Source organism: Hippocampus zosterae, chromosome 11, assembly GCF_025434085.1.
Source record: "Hippocampus zosterae strain Florida chromosome 11, ASM2543408v3, whole genome shotgun sequence".
Lineage (NCBI taxonomy): Eukaryota > Metazoa > Chordata > Actinopteri > Syngnathiformes > Syngnathidae > Hippocampus > Hippocampus zosterae.
In genome coordinates this window covers 18,000,811-18,022,188 of record NC_067461.1, presented here as the reverse complement: position 1 = coordinate 18,022,188, position 21,378 = coordinate 18,000,811, and the positions used below count along the sequence as shown (strand labels likewise).

General features: G+C 39.3%; 2 protein-coding genes and 1 long non-coding RNA gene across 8 annotated transcripts in view; all 3 read left to right on the top strand.

Moving 5' to 3' along the window:
• LOC127610097 (inositol polyphosphate-5-phosphatase A-like) overlaps positions 1–21,378 on the top strand; it is a 161,145-nt gene that overhangs the window by 112,615 nt on the left and 27,152 nt on the right. The window contains exons 10-11 of the mRNA XM_052079831.1: positions 14,611–14,706; positions 15,628–15,702. Coding sequence (XP_051935791.1) covers positions 14,611–14,706; positions 15,628–15,702 — 171 coding nt within the window. The remainder of the gene's footprint in view (positions 1–14,610; positions 14,707–15,627; positions 15,703–21,378) is intronic.
• On the top strand, positions 1,515–4,171 carry LOC127610098 (uncharacterized). Its single transcript, XR_007964738.1, has 4 exons — positions 1,515–1,661; positions 3,217–3,325; positions 3,666–3,828; positions 3,925–4,171. It is a non-coding gene; the product is annotated as an uncharacterized LOC127610098 (long non-coding RNA).
• LOC127610090 (uncharacterized) lies at positions 4,768–14,623 on the top strand. Of its 6 annotated transcripts, none has more exons than XM_052079821.1 (12): positions 4,771–4,798; positions 5,275–5,352; positions 6,939–7,011; positions 7,488–7,565; positions 9,144–9,221; positions 9,697–9,774; positions 10,263–10,340; positions 10,827–10,904; positions 11,388–11,465; positions 12,514–12,724; positions 13,057–13,191; positions 13,466–14,623. In XM_052079821.1, exons 3-10 carry the CDS (start codon positions 6,958–6,960, stop codon positions 12,649–12,651), a joined length of 660 nt encoding a protein of 219 aa, XP_051935781.1. In that variant the 5' UTR covers positions 4,771–4,798; positions 5,275–5,352; positions 6,939–6,957; the 3' UTR covers positions 12,652–12,724; positions 13,057–13,191; positions 13,466–14,623. The 6 variants fall into 6 exon arrangements, 4 of the variants coding, with proteins under 4 accessions (XP_051935781.1, XP_051935778.1, XP_051935779.1 ...); XM_052079818.1 differs by lacking the exon at positions 4,771–4,798 and adding an exon at positions 8,041–8,118 and having other exon boundaries at positions 5,269–5,352; positions 13,466–14,501; XM_052079817.1 differs by lacking the exons at positions 4,771–4,798; positions 6,939–7,011 and adding exons at positions 6,382–6,462; positions 8,041–8,118 and having other exon boundaries at positions 5,276–5,350; positions 13,466–14,502.

Genomic DNA, 21,378 nt, shown 5'->3' with positions numbered 1-21,378 from the left:
TAATGTAAGAATTTTAAAAAATGCTTACCAAAAGTCGGGGGGGGAAGATTTTCCGTGGTTGTTGGAACAATGACTTGTGTTGACAGGGAATGTATCTCTTGCCCCTCTCACTTGTGCCTTCTTTGCCCTATTCATTGCACAAATCTGCTTAAGCGCACTTAAGCACATTAGCATTTGGCTGCCAGGTGACCATATTGACCCTCCATTTGAATCGCCTAAATGAGTGAAGGATGGAGCGACTTGTTCAAGATTTAGAAATGCCCACTTGTTTTTAGACGGAACCAGACATGGCGAAATGGAGGCGATGCAGTGGGCAAGTCGGTTTTTGGTTGAGCCTCGTGTGTCAGTCAGAACATTTCTTCATGGCCAAAGCTGGACTGATTTGGGACATTTGAGTTCAAAAGGCCTTTTCTCTTCGCTCTATTGGCTTGACCCGATTATCTAATCTGTGCTTTGAATTTCAATCAGCTCATCCAATCTCTGCTGTGTGGTGTGGGAACCACTGGCTCAGGGATTACTTCATTCAACTGTCTTCAAACACAGATGGTCCAATGTTTAACTAATTGTTAAAAGAGTCCACAAAGGGGAATTTTAATGTATACACAGTCCATAGGGTCAGTACATTGGTCCGGTGAAAAAGAAAAGACAGTGAGGTGATCATATGTGCGAAGGTTCTTTAAAATCAGCTAAATGCTTTGAAAAGATGTTTTGTGCTGATTTCCCTTCAATTGCGGTCATTGTTTGTCAGCAGCCCGCAAAGGTTACTGCGGAAACTACAGTGTGTGTGTGTGTGTGTGTGTGTGTGTGTGTGTGTGTGTGTGTGTGTGTGTGTGTGTGTGTGTGTGTGTGTGTGCACTCGTTTCCATGTTTTGAGGGGACATAAAATTGGAAACACAGTCACGTCTTGGGGACCATTTTTCTTATGGGGACAAAAAAGCAGGTCCCCATAAAAATAACGTATAAAAAGCATCAGAGGGCTGCCCTGAATGTGCCTGTGAAGTTTTTAGCAAAAACCCACAAGTCACCATTTTTACTGATTGTGTGTGTGTACACGGTGCTCAGCAGCCCACCACATGGTTATTCGGTGCTATTGCACTCACTCCTCCACACACACAATTTGCATATGCCGCGCCCATTTGTCCCCTAATGGAAGGATTTTTACAAGTGGGAGGGGGTCATCATTCAATTAGTGATCATCAGAAGAAGCCTGCAAAGCTCGAAGATGGCAGCAAAAGAAGCAAAAGTAAAATGCAAGGTAAGCAAGTTTCTATGAATTAACAAGTTATTTATTTGTTTAATGTTACAAATGTACATACTAAAATAAGAATATTGTCACTATTCTCTATGAATTAACAAGCATCGCAGCAACACTGTATTAACAATAACTAAGCTCTGGCATACAATAGTAAGCGCTTACTATTGTATGCTCTGGCATACTATTGTATGCTAGAGCTTCCCCCTATGGTTTATTAACTTATTTGGCGACTGAAAATACAGTAATTATAGTTTGTACATTTACATTGAAGCTCGAGGTTTTTTTTTCGGGTGCACGCATCTCAGGCTTGAATGAGAGCCGGGGCTCGGCTCGTCTCGGGGCTAATGGCCGAGTCGCGGCCTAACGGCTAACGGCTAGCACAACTGAGTGTGTTGACGAACGAGCGGTGACTATTCCTTTTTAACTTTTTTTTAACCGCAGTTTCAAAATTCATTACGCACTAGCGCGACTAGTGAAACCGGCGTGGGATTTTGTCGAGTATAGCAAGTAGCGTAGGTAATGGAGACAAGCTAAACAAAACGTGAGCTACCGAGATCGGCTACGGCTAGGCTAAAGGTAAATGCTAAACACTCAAATGTGTTGACGAACGAGCGGTGACTATTCCTTTTTAACTTTTTTTAACCGCAGTTTCAAAATTCATTACGCACTAGCGCGACTAGTGAAACCGTCGTGGATTTTTGTCGAGTATAGCAAGTAGCGTAGGTAATGGAGACAAGCTAAACAAAATGTGAGCTACCGAGATCGGCTACGGCTAAGCTAAAGCTAAATGCTAAACACTCAAACGCCACTGCCTGGTCTCGCTGCTCTTTCTACCCATTAATTATAATGATGGAGTTTATGAACAATTAAAAGTTTAAGCACTTCAGCTAATGTATCGATTTCGTAAAGTGAGATGAGCAGTGATAATCTAATACATGGAGGGCACGCACACTGTTTGTGAAACAATAATATTTCTAATTGTGTGACATTCCAGATTCAAAGAATACGAAATTAATAACTATATAAAGAACAATTCCTGCACTATGTTCCTTAGTTCTGTACATTTAGTATTTAATATTGTTAAAGACAGGCTCCAGCATGCCTGCAACCCTTGTAAGAATAAGCAGTTTAGAAAATGAATGTATGGAAATTGTTTCAACACTAAAAAAAAGGTATACTGACTATTTTAATGTTGATATGGCATTAATAAAAAGTATTAAAAACTATATTGTGCAACCTCCCACATTTATTTAACCCGTCTTTCAAAACTAGTGTTTTCCCATCAAAACTGGAAACCGCAAAAGTTATTCCGATTTACAAGAGCGGAGAGAAGCACTTATTTACAAATTACAGACCAATATTTTTCCGGCAAAAATTGTAGAACAACTATTTGCAGACAAACTTTACAAATGTATTGCAAAGCATAATGTAATCTGCAAATATCAATACGGTTTCAGAGAGAAAAGGGCAACATCTATGGCAATAATGGAAATTGTGGAAGAATCAATCAATGTGTGTATGCTTGCATGCTCGCGATCAGTTCAATAGTGGGTGTTTGGTCACTTCAAAAGTCGGATCTTCAGTCAAAAAAGGTTGGGCACCCCTGGTATCAGATGTTTGGCACATAACTGGTTGAAAAGCTATTTAGATGACAGCTACAGCTGTTGTGAAAACACTATAAAAGTAACTTAATTGTATAATATTAATATGCACAGTTCAACAATTTCCAATCAAACAAGTTGAAGCTAACTCCCTAAATTTATCAAGATCAAGGTGTACAACCAGACAAATGTTCTACTTATTGCCATTTCCTTTGAGCATATAAACTGTACTGAACGAAGACATGTATTGATATTTTTTCCTTTGTCGTTTTTTTTTCATGTCTTTCATATTGCGTTTATATGTTCGATATATTAATCAATTCTGACTGAATACAATGCAAACTCTTTTTCTCTCTCAAGTTTGAAATCCCACAAAGAGTCAGCCCCCTTCAGGACGCCATTCGTCACATTTCATTAAGGACCAACAAAACAGGCAAATTGTGTGCGAGGTACATAAATGCAGTCAAAGGTAAGGCGTTGTCTGAATTTATATGCTGCGGAATTATTACATAATATGGCATATACTGTAGATAAAACATATACAGTTATTATCAGATGAACACTAAATATGAACCCTGAGTTTATTTTTCCAGTTTCCGACTCAGTTTGTAAACAAGCCGTTATATAAATAATTAATTCCGTGTTTTGTCTTACTTCAGTAGAAGAACACCATGTGAAACCGAACAAATAAAACCAATTTTATTCGACAAGATATGTTTTCTAAATTACCATGGACCTCTCAATAATGGAAGACTAGATTGCAAAGCCCGTTTTTTCCCCCTAAAAACTATTGTTGCTGTCTGCTACAGGATGTGAAATATTTGCAAAGAGTACAATCGGCAGAGGACAATTTGTTGCTGAATATCGGGGATATATGATAAATGATGCAGAATACTAGAGCAGAAGATGAGTTTACCACCAATCATGTGCTGCATTTATGTTTGCATTCAAGTGGAGAGGGAAAACATGGTGGTAAGACTTATTATCCACCTATTCTGCACCACTATAGACAATATCAGAATATTGTGATAATGATCTCATGTTGTTCTTTTTCACATATTTGTTAAGCAATGATGCTTCACAAGAAGATGAGTCATTTGGGCGACCAGTGAATGATGAAGACAGGAGGCCAAATTGCCAGATGAAAAGGATTGATGTGGATGGTGTGCCACACCTATGTTTGTTTGCTTTCAATGACATTCAAGAGGGAGAAGAAATGACCGATGATTATGGTGGCGAAGACTGCCCATGGAGAACACAAGTATGTATACATTGCAGATTATAAAGAATGGCTCTGTGTAATAAGGATGGAAGTAACTTTTGAAAGAATCAGAATAGTAGAATCTTACTCGAAGTATTGTGAATCAAATTTTCCCATTTCCACCCACATTCTAAAACGCATGCTTAGCAGGTGAATGGAGTACTCTAAATTGTCTCTCGGTGTGAGTGTGAGCGTAAATGGGTGTTGTCTATCTGTGCCCTGCGATTGGCTGGCAACCAGTTCAGGGTGTATCCAGGCGGGGTACACCCTGTCCAAAGACAGCTGGGATAGGCTCCTGCATGCTACCAACCTTTATGAGGATAGACTAATTAGAAAATGGATGGATGCATGGATCAAAATGATCATTTATGGCAGGTGTATGGAATAGGTTGGTACACATTTCAAATAATTATTTTCTGAAACCTAAACTCAAAGCAAGTGCCAATTCAATTTCTAAAATACTTTAGAAAGTTAAGTGCTGCACGATCAATGATTTATCTCTCAGAAAAAAAAAATATTTGTCTTTATGGATGACTAAATTTACCAGAAGTTTTCCACCTGCCTTGCAAATTGTAGATCTGATCCAAGTTCTTCAGAGTTGCAAATAACAATCCTGCATAACTTGATGAGATGGGCTATTGGCCTATTCACTGCCTCAGAGTCAGATGCAACATACACCAGGTAAAGTCATATCCATCACTGTTTCATGATATTTGGTATCTCTATATCTGTGCATTTGGGATGATGGATAGTAATTTTCATGATAAAGTACTGTATGTATGCACAACAGGCAATTTCACATAATGCATTGGAAAGGCTAATGCGAGCGGACTATTTTAGGTCGTTTTAATTTGACACAGAGATCATTATGTTCTGGAGCTATGTCTCTTTTCTGGACCCTCACGGTGTCCCCATAGGACACGTGTACCAAGTGTGTGTGAGGGGAGAAAAAACAGTGTCCAAGCGGGGAAGAACTGACAAAGTGTTAACAAGAATGTCCCCACAATGTTTTTGAGTTTAACATGTAGAAAACACAGTTTTAAAAGATGACGTTGTTCTCTCAGATTTGTGCATCTAAATTTTAGACCGTTTACTTGAGGCTCAGTTTGGTTTGTTCTATCATATTGCCCAATTTTGTTTTCCTAATTGTATTTCAGATGACCAAGACAATACCCAATGAGACTACTTTAAGAGAAAACTGTTGCGATACTGCTGGTCCAAGCAACATACACCAGGTATAGTCATATCCATCACTGTTTCATGATATTTGGTATCTCTATATCTGTGCATTTGTGATGATGGACAGTAATTTTCATGATAAAGTACTGTATGTATGCACAACAGGCAATTTCACATAATGCATTGGAAAGGCTAATGCGAGCGGACTATTTTAGGTCGTTTTAATTTGACACAGAGATCATTATGTTCTGGAGTTATGTCTCTTTTCTGGACCCTCACGGTGTCCCCATAGGACACGTTTACCAAGTGTGTGTGAGGGGAGAAAAAACAGTGTCCAAGCGGGGAAGAACTGACAAAGTGTTAACAAGAATGTCCCCACAATGTTTTTGAGTTTAACATGTAGAAAACACAGTTTTAAAAGATGACGTTGTTCTCTCAGATTTGTGCATCTAAATTTTAGACGGTTTACTTGAGGCTAAGTATCGGTTTGTTCTATCATGTTCTCCAATTTTGTTTTCCAAATTATATTCCAGATGACCAAGACAATACCCAATGAGACTACTTTAAGAGAAAACTGTTGCAATAATGCTGGTCCAAGCAACATACACCAGGTATAGTCATATCCATCACTGTTTCATGATATTTGGTATCTCTATATCTGTGCATTTGTGATGATGGACAGTAATTTTCATGATAAAGTACTGTATGTATGCACAACAGGCAATTTCACATAATGCATTGGAAAGGCTAATGCGAGCGGACTATTTTAGGTCGTTTTAATTTGACACAGAGATCATTATGTTCTGGAGCTATGTCTCTTTTCTGGACCCTCACGGTGTCCCCATAGGACACGTTTACCAAGTGTGTGTGAGGGGAGAAAAAACAGTGTCCAAGCGGGGAAGAACTGACAAAGTGTTAACAAGAATGTCCCCACAATGTTTTTGAGTTTAACATGTAGAAAACACAGTTTTAAAAGATGACGTTGTTCTCTCAGATTTGTGCATCTAAATTTTAGACGGTTTACTTGAGGCTAAGTATCGGTTTGTTCTATCATGTTCTCCAATTTTGTTTTCCAAATTATATTCCAGATGACCAAGACAATACCCAATGAGACTACTTTAAGAGAAAACTGTTGCGATAATGCTGGTCCAAGCAACATACACCAGGTATAGTCATATCCATCACTGTTTCATGATATTTGGTATCTCTATATCTGTGCATTTGTGATGATGGACAGTAATTTTCATGATAAAGTACTGTATGTATGCACAACAGGCAATTTCACATAATGCATTGGAAAGGCTAATGCGAGCGGACTATTTTAGGTCGTTTTAATTTGACACAGAGATCATTATGTTCTGGAGCTATGTCTCTTTTCTGGACCCTCACGGTGTCCCCATAGGACACGTTTACCAAGTGTGTGTGAGGGGAGAAAAAACAGTGTCCAAGCGAGGAAGACCTGACAAAGTGTTAACAAGAATGTCCCCACAATGTTTTTGAGTTTAACATGTGGAAAACACAGTTTTAAAAGATGACGTTGTTCTCTCCGATTTGTGCATCTAAATTTTAGACGGTTTACTTGAGGCTCAGTTCGGTTTGTTCTATCATATTGTCCAATTTTGTTTTCCTAATTGTATTTCAGATGACCAAGACAATACCCAATGAGACTACAAGAAAACTGTTGCGATACTGCTGGTCCAGGCAACATACACCAGGTATAGTCATATCCATCACTGTTTCATGATATTTGGTATCTATATCTGTTCCTTTCTTGATGATGGACAGTAATTTTCATGATAAAGTACTGTATGTATGCACAACAGGCAATTCCACATAATGCATTGGAAAGGTTAATGCGAGCGGAATATTTTAGGTCGATTTAATTTGACACAGAGATCATTATGTTCTGGAGTTATGTCTCTTTTCTGGACCCTCGCGGTGTCCCCATAGGACACGTTTACCAAGTGTGTGTGAGGGGAGAAAAAACAGTGTCCAAGCGAGGAAGAACTGACAAAGTGTTAACAAGAATGTCCCCACAATGTTTTTGAGTTTAACATGTAGAAAACACAGTTTTAAAAAATGACGTTGTTCAGTCAGATTTGTGCATCTATATTTTAGACAGTTTACTTGAGGCTAAGTATCGGTTTCTTCTATCATGTTCTCCAATTTTGTTTTCCAAATTATATTCCAGATGACCAAGACAATACCCAATGAGACTACTTTACAAGAAAACTGTTGCGGTACTGCTGGTCCAGGCAACATACACCAGGTATAGTCATATCCATCACTGTTTCATGATATTTGGTATCTCTATATCTGTGCATTTGTGATGATGACAGTAATTTTCATGATAAAGTACTGTATGTATGCACAACAGGCAATTTCACATAATGCATTGGAAAGGTTAATGCGAGCGGACTATTTTAGGTCGATTTAATTTGACGCAGAGATCGTTATGTTCTGGTGTTATGTCTCTTTTCTGGACCCTCAAGGTGTCCCCATAGGACACGTTTACCAAGTGTGTGTGAGGGGAGAAAAAACAGTGTCCAAGCGGGGAAGAACTGACAAAGTGTTAACAAGAATGTCCCCACAATGTTTTTGAGTTTAACATGTAGAAAACACAGTTTTAAAAGATGACGTTGTTCTCTCTGATTTGTGCATCTAAATTTTAGACGGTTTACTTGAGGCTCAGTTTGGTTTGTTCTATCATATTGTCCAATTTTGTTTTCCTAATTGTATTTCAGATGACCAAGACAATACCCAATGAGACTACTTTACAAGAAAACTGTTGCGATACTGCTGGTCCAGGCAACATACACCAGGTATAGTCATATCCATCACTGTTTCATGATATTTGGTATCTCTATATCTGTGCATTTGTGATGATGGACAGTAATTTTCATGATAAAGTACTGTATGTATGCACAACAGGCAATTTCACATAATGCATTGGAAAGGCTAATGCGAGCGGACTATTTTAGGTCGTTTTAATTTGACACAGAGATCATTATGTTCTGGAGTTATGTCTCTTTTCTGGACCCTCACGGTGTCCCCATAGGACACGTTTACCAAGTGTGTGTGAGGGGAGAAAAAACAGTGTCCAAGCGGGGAAGAACTGACAAAGTGTTAACAAGAATGTCCCCACAATGTTTTTGAGTTTAACATGTAGAAAACACAGTTTTAAAAGATGACGTTGTTCTCTCAGATTTGTGCATCTAAATTTTAGACCGTTTACTTGAGGCTCAGTTTGGTTTGTTCTATCATATTGTCCAATTTTGTTTTCCTAATTGTATTTCAGATGACCAAGACAATACCCAATGAGACTACAAGAAAACTGTTGCGATACTGCTGGTCCAGGCAACATACACCAGGTATAGTCATATCCATCACTGTTTCATGATATTTGGTATCTATATCTGTTCCTTTCTTGATGATGGACAGTAATTTTCATGATAAAGTACTGTATGTATGCACAACAGGCAATTCCACATAATGCATTGGAAAGGTTAATGCGAGCGGAATATTTTAGGTCGATTTAATTTGACACAGAGATCATTATGTTCTGGAGTTATGTCTCTTTTCTGGACCCTCGCGGTGTCCCCATAGGACACGTTTACCAAGTGTGTGTGAGGGGAGAAAAAACAGTGTCCAAGCGAGGAAGAACTGACAAAGTGTTAACAAGAATGTCCCCACAATGTTTTTGAGTTTAACATGTAGAAAACACAGTTTTAAAAAATGACGTTGTTCAGTCAGATTTGTGCATCTATATTTTAGACAGTTTACTTGAGGCTAAGTATCGGTTTCTTCTATCATGTTCTCCAATTTTGTTTTCCAAATTATATTCCAGATGACCAAGACAATACCCAATGAGACTACTTTACAAGAAAACTGTTGCGGTACTGCTGGTCCAGGCAACATACACCAGGTATAGTCATATCCATCACTGTTTCATGATATTTGGTATCTCTATATCTGTGCATTTGTGATGATGACAGTAATTTTCATGATAAAGTACTGTATGTATGCACAACAGGCAATTTCACATAATGCATTGGAAAGGTTAATGCGAGCGGACTATTTTAGGTCGATTTAATTTGACGCAGAGATCGTTATGTTCTGGTGTTATGTCTCTTTTCTGGACCCTCAAGGTGTCCCCATAGGACACGTTTACCAAGTGTGTGTGAGGGGAGAAAAAACAGTGTCCAAGCGGGGAAGAACTGACAAAGTGTTAACAAGAATGTCCCCACAATGTTTTTGAGTTTAACATGTAGAAAACACAGTTTTAAAAGATGACGTTGTTCTCTCAGATTTGTGCATCTAAATTTTAGACCGTTTACTTGAGGCTCAGTTTGGTTTGTTCTATCATATTGTCCAATTTTGTTTTCCTAATTGTATTTCAGATGACCAAGACAATACCCAATGAGACTACTTTACAAGAAAACTGTTGCGATACTGCTGGTCCAGGCAACATTCACCAGGTATAGTCATATCCATCACTGTTTCATGATATTTGGTATCTCTATATCTGTGCATTTGTGATGATGGACAGTAATTTTCATGATAAAGTACTGTACTTGCGCACAACAGGCAATTTCATACAATGCATTAGGTCGGTTAGTGTTGGTAGACTATATTAGGAAGATTGAATTTGTCACAGGGATTTTCGTCTTTTGTAGTAATTTCTCTTTTGTGGACGCTCACGGTGTCCCCACACCACTCGTTGACTAAGTTTGTGTGAGGGGTGGAAACTGTGTCAAGAGTTTCAATATGGTCCCCATAAACAACTGACAAAGCGTTTACACGAATGTCCCCACAATGACTTTGATTTTAAAACATATCAAACACAGTTTTACAGGATAAAGTTCTTCTCTCAGATAATTTGTGCATCTATATTTAGATGGTTTACTTGAGGCTCAGTATGTGTTCTATCATATCCTCCAATTTTGTTTTCCGAATTGTATTCCAGATGACCAAGACAACACCCAAAGAGGCGACTTTACTTGAACCCTGTTGTGATACTGCTGGTCCAAGCAAAATACATCAGGTATATTCATTTCCATTCAACGATTTATTCCATTTGGTATCTCTATAACTGTGCATTCGTGATGATGGACAGTAATTTTCATGATAAAGTACTGTACTTGCGCACAACAGGCAATTTCATACAATGCATTAGGTCGGTTAGTGTTGGTAGACTATATTAGGAAGATTGAATTTGTCACAGGGATTTCGTCTTTTGTAGTAATTTCTCTTTTGTGGACACTCACGGTGTCCCCACACCACTCGTTGACTAAGTTTGTGTGAGGAGTGGAAACTGTGTCAAGAGTTTTAGTATGGTCCCCATAAACAACTGACAAAGCGTTTACACGAATGTCCCCACAATGACTTTGATTTTAAAACACATCAAACAGTTTTACGGGATAAACTTCTTCTCTCAGATAATTTGTGCATCTATATTTAGATGGTTTACTTGAGGCTCAGTGTGTGTTCTATCATATTCTCCAATTTTGTTTTCCGAATTGTATTCCAGATGACCAAGACAACACCCAAAGAGGCGACTTTACCTGAACCCTGTTGTGATAGTGCTGGTCCAAGCAATATACATCAGGTATTTCATATCCATCCAATGATTTATTCCATTTGGTATCGCTATAACTGTGCATTCGTGATGATGTACAGTAATTTTCATGATAAAGTACTGTACTTACGCACAACAGGCAATTTCACATAATGCATTCGGAAGGTTAGTGTTAGTAGACTATATTGGGTAGATTGAATTTGTCACAGGGATTATCGTCTTTTGTAGTAATTTCTCTTTTGTGGACACTCACGGTGTCCCCACACCACTCGTTGACTAAGTTTGTGTGAGGGGTGGAAACTGTCAAGTGTTTCAATATGGTCCCCATAAACAACTGACAAAGCGTTTACACGAATGTCCCCACAATGACTTTGATTTTAAAACGTATCAAACACAGTCTTACAGGATAAAGTTCTATCAGATAATTTGTGCATCTATATTTAGATGGTTTACTTGAGGCTCAGTATATGTTCTATCATATCCTCCAATTTTGTTTTCCGAATTGTATTCCAGATGACTAAGACAACACCCAAAGAGGCGACTTTACTTGAACCCTGTTGTGATACTGCTGGTCCAAGCAAAATACATCAGGTATATTCATTTCCATTCAACGATTTATTCCATTTGATATCTCTATAACTGTGCATTTGTGATGACGGACAGTAATTTTCATGATAAAGTACTATAGTTACGCACAACAGGCAATTTCACATAATGCATTAGGAAGGTTAGTGTTAGTAGACTGTATTAGGAAGATTGAATTTATCACAGGGATTTCGTCTTTTGTAGTAATTTCTCTTTTGTGGACAGTCACGGTGTCCCCACACCACTCGTTGACTAAGTTTGTGTGAGGGGTGGAAACTGTGTCAAGAGTTTTAGTATGGTCCCCATAAACAACTGACAAAGCGTTTACACGAATGTCCCCACAATGACTTTGATTTTAAAACACATCAAACAGTTTTACGGGATAAACTTCTTCTCTCAGATAATTTGTGCATCTATATTTAGATGGTTTACTTGAGGCTCAGTGTGTGTTCTATCATATTCTCCAATTTTGTTTTCCGAATTGTATTCCAGATGACCAAGACAACACCCAAAGAGGCGACTTTACCTGAACCCTGTTGTGATAGTGCTGGTCAAAGCAATATACATCAGGTATTTCATATCCATCCAATGATTTATTCCATTTGGTATCGCTATAACTGTGCATTCGTGATGATGTACAGTAATTTTCATGATAAAGTACTGTACTTACGCACAACAGGCAATTTCACATAATGCATTCGGAAGGTTAGTGTTAGTAGACTATATTGGGTAGATTGAATTTGTCACAGGGATTATCGTCTTTTGTAGTAATTTCTCTTTTGTGGACACTCACGGTGTCCCCACACCACTCGTTGACTAAGTTTGTGTGAGGGGTGGAAACTGTCAAGTGTTTCAATATGGTCCCCATAAACAACTGACAAAGCGTTTACACGAATGTCCCCACAATGACTTTGATTTTAAAACGTATCAAACACAGTCTTACAGGATAAAGTTCTATCAGATAATTTGTGCATCTATATTTAGATGGTTTACTTGAGGCTCAGTATATGTTCTATCATATCCTCCAATTTTTTTTTTCCGAATTGTATTCCAGATGACCAAGACAACACCCAAAGAGGCGACTTTACTTGAACCCTGTTGTGATACTGCTGGTCCTAGCAAAAAAAAAAAAAAAAAAAAGCTCTGTCATCCAAGCAGGGCTCAGAGTCAAGCCGCTGCTCCTCCGCATTGAGAAGAGCCAGAGGAAGTGGCTCAGCCATCTGTTTAGGATGCCACCGGGACGCCTCCATGAAAAGGTGTTTCGGGTATGTCCCACTGATCAGAGTCCCCTGAAGATGACCCAGGACAAGCTGAAAAGTCTGTCTCTCAGCTGGCTTGGGAATGCCTCAGGATCACCAGCAAGAGCTGGAGTTGTTTGGGAGGGTGAAGTCTGAACTTCCCTGCTTTAGTTGCTGCCCCCGTGACCCGACATTGGATAAACGGAAGAGAATGAATGAATGGAACACTGAGATACATTTAGAAATTAATCGTAACTGGTTGAACTTTCTAAAGACTAAGAAAAAGTTAAAAAATTAAAGTGATAAAGCTTCAGTTTTCTATAAGTGTAATCACAATTTGGAAAAATCTTTTTCCATAGGAGAAAGAAGTGAGAATGATAATCCGTGCCAATTAACACCCAAGAGACGGACACCATTTTCAAATAAAGACAGGCCATCATCAGATGATGATGAAATTCCATCAAGTATTCCTGCCAAGAGATCTTCCTTCAAAGGTAAACTGAGAAATCATGCTGCTTTTAAGAAAATGTACTGTCACTGTCCAAATTAAGACATAAATGTAATTTATCGCTGAGACATGATTATCTCCTTTTCATGTGCATTTTAAAGTCATCTCTGAATGGTACATTTGTTCTGAAAATGTTGTGAAATGATGCAACAGCGCAGCTTCTGTTGCTCATTGAACAGCAAAATGTTCAATGTGTTTAGATTGGAATTTAATCATCTACTCTCCTTGACTTTCAATAATAAAACTATTTTTTTTCTCAGTACTTCTAGGAAAGAGGAAGAGAACTCCCTGGCAGGAAAGCGAAATAAAGGCAGTGGAAAGGCACATGATGGGACTCATCAAATCTTTTTGCGTCCCAGGAAAAATGGATTGCGAAAGATGTTTAAGGGCTGAACCAGAAGCCCTTAAAACACGAGACTGGCAAACCCTCAAGTATTATGTTTATAACCGCATTTCGACTGCCAAAAAGAAATTGCAGCACAAATAAGTTTTCAATCAATCTGTTGAGGCACTTTTATTTTCATTATGGATATTTCACTTTGAATGTATTTTAAAACAATGTCAACAGTTTGTTTGATGTTTGTTTAAGGTAGACCATAGGTGTCAAACTCTGGTCCTGGAGGGCCGCTGCCCTGCATGTTTTCCAAGTCTCCCTGTTGCAACACACCTGATTCAAATGATCAGATCATCAGCAAGCTCTGGGCAAGCCTGACATTGAACCTGTTCATTTGAATTTGGCTGGATCTTTGATTGCAACAACATGCCAGAAATGTCTTCCATTCTCTGAAGCAGACATATTCGAGTCACATGACATTTAACAAACAAAATATATCAAAATAGATTATTTCAACGATTATTATTCAAATGAATTGACTTTCATTTGACAGTTGGGTTCAGATGCTTGCCATTTTTGATGAGTAATGCACTTTGTGTGAGGTCCCCAGTAATCACATGTACTTGGTATAGATCCTGTGTGAATTATGTAAATACATTTAAATATATTTAAATTAAGTCCTCATAAGGCATGTAAACTGGACTTTTCTGAAGTCCCCATATGACATGGTCCAACCACATGACTTCATAAATTCTGATATTTAAAGGTGTTTATAAGCTAACACCACCACCTTGTGTATCCCTGATTTTTTGCAGAGCTCTATGTCATTTAGAAAGGGTGGTCCCCGAAAGTGATGAACTAAAAAGTAGTCCCCACAAATCACATAAACCGGTCTGTGTGTGTGTGTGTGTGTGTGTGTGTGTGTGTGTGTGTGTGTGTGTGTGCGTGTATGTGTCTGTGTGTGTGTGTGCGCGTGTGTGTGTGTGGTCGGTAGAACAGTTACGGCATTTTATCTAATATTATTAAGTTAACGCCTTAACATGGTATTATCTCTTCCTTTTTCACCTTCAGACTCTCTGTTCCACCGCCACCATGCAGACAGTAAGAACCACGGACACCAATGAAGTCGACAAGCTAATATTTAGAGAAAGTGACAATGACAGAAAGGTAAGCCAAATGCTATATTTGTCAGAATGTGGACCTTCTCTTTTTTACTTGTAAGATCAACATTGATTTTAGATTGAATTAAAATAACTTCAAGGTTTTACTTCTGTAAGATCATTGTATCGTTTGTCACACCTTTTTTTTTTGTCGCTGCCCATCTTTAAAGCCCTCCTCAAAACTCACTTGTATTCTTTGGTGTTCGATTCAGAATGATTTTACTGCTTGGTGCTTTCTACCGCCTTTCTTACCATTTCGTCTTACTGTTTATTGTGTATGTTAAATCGCTCCATGTACAGCACTTTGTATGCAGCGATGGCTGTTTGAAAGTGCTCTATAAATACTGTTGACTTGACTTGTTGACTTGACTTGACACCATAAAGTCATCAGAAAATACTCTCCGTCCCCTGTTTTGGCTCACTAGCCATTGGCATCGAAAGGACTGGAGAGGAGTATCGTTTCTTATTTGGCATGCTTAAATGAAATGAAACTATTGTATTCATGTCATTCACTGACCATAAAAATATTATTCAAAGAAATATTATTCAAAGAAATATTCTACGCATTGGCTTTTCACTGGTCAATTTGGGGGAATTTAATGATTGAGATTCAACAGAAATTTCCACATTTGCAAATCCAAACGTGGTGAAAATAAATTGAATTTCATCAAACTTGATTAGTAATACAAGTATTGCCCCCTCCCCCTTGTAATTGGCAGGTTGTTAAATGGCCTTCATTATTACGGGTATCATACATGCGTGTAGAATGAACTGCTTAACACTGCAGCACGGCGCTGTTCATTAGTGCTCTAATTACAAAGTCCTCTTCCCATTAGTAATGGTATTAATCAGAGGTCCATCTCTCTCTCTCTCTCTCTCTCTCTCTCTCTCTCTCTCTCTCTCTCTCTCTCTCTTGCTACCGATTCAGGTCGTCCTTCAGCTTGAAAAGAAGCTTTTTAGTTATGTCAACCAAGACGTTTTCCGTGAAAACAATGGGACCTCGGTAAGTCACTGAAATATATACATTCACTGTCCATACTTCCAAGTCATTTATTACAGGTTAAAGAAACTTTACCTCAGGTAACCTGAGGTAACCTGAGGTAACCTGAGGTTAAGTTTCTTTTATTGACTATATAGACTTTCTTTCCCCCAATGTATAATGGTGGCCATTGTCCGCACTTCACATTCATTTTCAGTACATTCTAATAGCATTGGCGTTTATTGTGTTGTATGGCTTTCAAATGAGGATTTATTTTGTTTGTTTTGATTTAAGGTGTTGTTGTTTTTTTGCATTCACATGATGTTCTAAGTGTAAAATCATGCAAAAAAAAATACAGAAAAAAAACATCAATTAAGTTTGGCATTTTGTCGCAATATATTGTTGTGATTCATAATTTGGGTAATTTATCCAAGTTTTAACAAGAGTGTATGCTACTGAACTTGACCAAAATACCACTCAGAGGAAATGGGTTAGAATTACCCATTATCATGGTAGGGCCAGAATATGTCATCGGATTCCATTAGATTGTCCAAATATATCCATTCAAAGTGTACTGTGGAGTACGTTTGTAATGCAGTTCTAATCAAATCTTGTCTCTCAAATAAATGGCAACAAAATGAAAGGTAAACATGCACAGTGGGCAGTATGAAGAAATAATCTTTTGGGGGCGGGGGGTTGATATTATGTAGGCATGGAGAAACAATTCAATTTGTTAAGTAGAGGTAACCGGCGCCCGCTCTTCCCTCCTCCTCGGCCAAGGCAGACAAGATAGACGACATACGAGGAGCTTCAGAGATAATCTGGCAGTCTGGTTAAACATACCATGTTATGATCCTTATAAAACAAACTACCTTTCTAAACGGATAAATATCCCTCCTCGACTTGGAAAGGGGAAGAGAAAAAAAATCAAATCATTGCCTCCTTCATCAACTGTAAGACGTGTACCAGCTTGACAGAAATTTAATTCGAGGCAGGGCTTGAAAATAATTATTGTATTTTGAGAGGAGTAATCATTGGCTGGGACATGATTGAATGTGTCCATGCCTATTGACTTTTGCTATGATTAATAGGTTTGTTTAGTCGATATTCCCATCGAAATTGTATAATTAATTATCCCCGGCGCTGTCACGGCGGGACGATGGAGAGCCCTGATGAGTATTTGGGAAGATTAAATTTTCCGAGCTCTTGTGGCGTCAAGGGGCACGGCGGAGCTCTGCTCCAGTGGAGGGATGGAAGTGTGCGCGTGTGTGTGTGTCCTCTTTCATGTTTGTGTTGTCCATTCGCACATGTTGCAGTCCCCGCGTCGTTTCGACGCACAACCAAAGGGTGGCCCCGCCTCCCCCTTCCACGCTCATTGATTCCGTTTCAGTATCTCTTTATTGTAACTTTATCAGTGTGGCGTTGGCAGATGGGGGGCCAAGAGAGGAGGTGGTGTGTGTTAGCGCGAGTAAGTGATGAACCTCGCTGTCTGACCTGCTTCTTGTTTTCATGCTAGCAGCGTTGCCTGTACGATTACTCTAAAGCCCGGAGATTCCTTTCACCTGAAAGAAATGTTCAAAGGGAGGGATTATTTGAGGGAGGAAAAAAAACATGCTCCCCATACTCTGACCGTCAGAATTTCCAAATGGCAATAGAGGAGGTCTGCTAAATGAGAGCAGACTATCGAAGTGGAATCATTTGTTGCTTCTTTGGTCCTTGAGTGTCTCTAACGCAGCCCGCCTCTCGAAAGCGACAGTGTACATGTACAATATGCCCAAAGAACGCTAATCTGATCTTCAAGATTTGAAAAGTTACCCAAAGGCATTTCTTTCCGTGTCTTAAGCCAAATTCTGGAATTGGTGTCCTTTTCCTGACATGCGTCTAACTTCTTTACCACGTAATTTAGTTATCATGGAAATGAAAGTTCAGCAGTGCAGTCAGTACGCTGTCGATTTCAGCTTTGTTTGCTCCGTTCTCCTCCCGGTGCCAATGGGCCAGTGCTTCGTCAGTCAGTTTATTGCTTTTGCACACCAAATTATGAAGGTCCCATAAAAAAAGGGAAAAATATTGCCCTTGCGATGAAAACCAAGTTATAAGGAGTAAAAATCAAATTAAATGACCTTCGCCCCCAACATTTATTGATGGCTTTTAACGGCAGCAGGTGTTGCCACAGAGGATAGTTGACAAGATTTAAATCAAAGCACAATTACAGATGGTGGGCGAGTCTCCCGTATGCTGAGAGGCACAGTTGTGGGGGCCGGACACCTCATATTACCCTGTTTGTTGCCCCTCAACGTCCGGCCTCAACTATCACCGCCTCTCTGATTTAGGGTCTGATTTTTCATCCAAGCAAAGTCAGAAATTCCGTCTCTTGACAGGGTAGTTTTTACCCAGACACTTCTTCATCTTCCCCACCCTGTGTGATATTGTACTGCATCATCTCGTATCACCTCCTCCACAACTCCCAAGGTCATTTCTGGTTGACAAACTACTGTTGGCTTTATAATGTCAAGAGGCCTTGAACCAATATAAGCTGATTTTTAAACCACTCATCCGCCACGGCAGTAGAGCATTATGCTTAATTGACCTCGGATTAAATGTAGTGTGAAATTCTGGCATGTGGTCTCGTCCATTCACCTGAATGAATTACTCAACATTCACTTAGAAGAGATCGCGAGCACACACGGCCATATGCTACTCATCTGCTGTATCAACTCTTCCACCCACTTAAAGTATTTGTATTATACCCCATTTCCCTCAATCAGTGTCCAACCCTCGGTCTCATTTTGGAATGATACATGTCTACTGTAACTACACTTTGTTTGCTGTATATTAAGATGGTGCGTATTAAGCTTTCAAAGTGGGCTGGTTTAGATGCCAAAAAATATCCTTTTTTTTTTAAACATTTACAAGGTCGTCTCCAGTTTGTATACAGATCGAATTCTGGAGAAAACCAAAAAGTTAGTCACAGTAGAGAAGACGTTCTTATTTGAAGGATTCCATTCCAATTTTTACTGGTTCATAGTTTGCTTTAGCGTGGCAGCGCCGCAAGTTTAACATCATTGCTTATTTCAATGAGATCGCATAAATTGGAGCCAAGCAATAGACACTGTCTGTGATTTGCTTTGTTTGAACGCTTACATCTATATCTCACTCAAAAACTGTTCTTGGCTAAGTGACTACATTTCGACTTGACCAGCACCACAATTATCCAAAAATAATCTTGTATTCCTGCTGTTATGCTCATTAAGATTAAGATATCCTTTATTCGTCCCACACTCGGGAAATTTACAATTACAATTACTCATTACTAAATTTGTATTAGATCATGTAAAGATAAGAGTGTGCGGCGCAACGTTTTGATTGGGTTTTGACACGCACACGTTCAGTGGATGGATGGTGGGACAGGGTGGACAGTGGAGCGTGGGCTTGCATCCCATGCTCCGCCATCCCTCATCCACAGTGTGTGAGTCTCTCCTATGACCCCGGCAGTGTGAGTTTGATGAATGCGGCACATCTGCCCTCCTGAACCGCAGAGACACCGACTGGGAGGCCCCCGCTGGCTGCTCGTAATGGCCTCTGTTCTACATGGCTGACACATAATCACAAATGCGAACACAAAGAACCAGAGCAAAGACATCAGACTCACACTTACATGTCAACTCGACAATGATTTGAACAGGCAGTGAGAAGTTGTCAGGCTAAGCCGGAGTTACTCTCTCATATTGCAACACGTTTTCCGCTTCCCTCCCGAATATAACGCAAAGTCTTCTCCTTTGATATTTCATCATGTACACGTCAACGTAGCGCCGTGTGTAATACACCAATGTAATCTCATTCATGTCCACTTGCCTGTTCGGTTTCTGTCAAATGCTTCTCATCTTAGGATCCTCACACTGTAATTGTTAGCCACTTGTCATTTTACAATCAAAATAAGTGTCCCAGATCGAAGCTGATGTCTCCCACTCTGAAAGGAAAACGGCAGGGCCCGAGCGAGCGAGGCCCTCCAAGGGTTGCTAAGAGAACCTCGCTGCCAGTCTCTCAGGGAGGCAGTCATGCAGGTGCCAGAGCTACCTGTTCATCTCCCAGATAATTAATGTATACAAGAAGCCACTAATTGCACTTTTCACTAATGATTTATGGGTTTTGTGAAAGGGGGTAAATTCGGGGATATGTGTGCGTGTGCGTGCGTGTGTATGTGTGTGTGTTTGTGTGTGTGTATGTATATATACACTCTAGCGAATGAGTACAGCTGGGTGAGGAGACATGATTAATGAAGAGTGTGTAGACGGACTGGCACTGTGGTGAGAGAATCCCCTTGTCGGACAGGGCAATGTAAGCGCAGACTGACAGTTTTTGTCATTGTTGAGAGAGCGTTATTCAATTGTTATTGCTGTTGTTTTGAATGTTTATTGCAATTTTGTGGTATTATTATTGTTGTTGTGAACGTTTGCTATTGTTATTATTATTACTACTACTTTGATTCATAATATTATTTGGATGATGATGACTATGACTACTCCCACTAAGCTAGGCAAGTGTTTTACTATAGCACCATCAACATCAAGCAAAAGTACTTTACAGTATTCAAACCACTTCAAAGAAAACATGAAATTGAGACATAAAAGCATTTAAAATGAATGTAAAGTATGCAGTTAAAGGAAAAGGAAAAATACTTTGAAATTATGTTTGGATCTATTAAAACCCAGAGAGAGCAATAGATTTAAGTGGAAGTCAACCCCAATGTCTTTTTTTTTTTTTTTTTAACAAGAACATGTCCTGTGCAGATCCACAAGACTAAACACGGCTTTCTGATTAATAGTGCGTCTGTGGCATATGAGCAATAAAATCGACCTGCTTTTGTCCAGCTTAGGAGGCGGCCATTTTGCCACTTGCTGTCGACTAAAAATGACATCAGAGTGGCTCAGGTAACAACTAATCATGGCTGAGCTTCAGAAAACAAGTGCGCCACCTCACGCTACTTGAGCTACTGTGAGGTCCGTTTCATCCAACAGAAAGTGGCAAAATGGCCGCCTCCTGAAATGGACATAAATGGATGGATTTTGTACCCAAGCGCATATTCCAACAATGCCTTATTAGTCAGAAATCCAGTGTTTAGACTCGTGAAGGCACATATTTTAACATATTTTTGTAAAAATATATTTTGTGTGTGGTCAAAGTTATAATACTTTTGCATCTTTCATTAATTAAAGTTGGTTTTCATTTCATTTTTTTGACTTGTTGGTTAATTTTCAGGTGGTTTGACTTTGTTTCGAGAATAGGTTTGTTCTTTTGTAGTCATTTTTTTAATGCTTCATTTCAGTGTAGTTTGTATTAGTTTTTAGTTTTTCTTGAAATAGATGAATCACCCCGAATAAATGTCATGCTGAAAATCATGTCTGTTGTAAATATCGAGTGTTTTTGTGCTGATTTGTGAGTGTGAGATGGACTTTCCACACCCTTGACTAAAGTCATGACAACTTTTGGCTTGAGCTTATAATCGGTGAGACAGTATTCACCGTTTTTCCCTGACAAGGCCTCAGGTTCAACCCTCATCTTTGGCTTTTGTGTGGAGAGTTTCTTCCCAGTTCTCTCCATAGTAAATACTCTCCAGACATTTGATTGAGAGTCTGTCGCGATATGTCATCCCTGCGATTGTAGCCCGCCTCGAGCCCCGTGTCAGCTGCGATGGGCTCCATG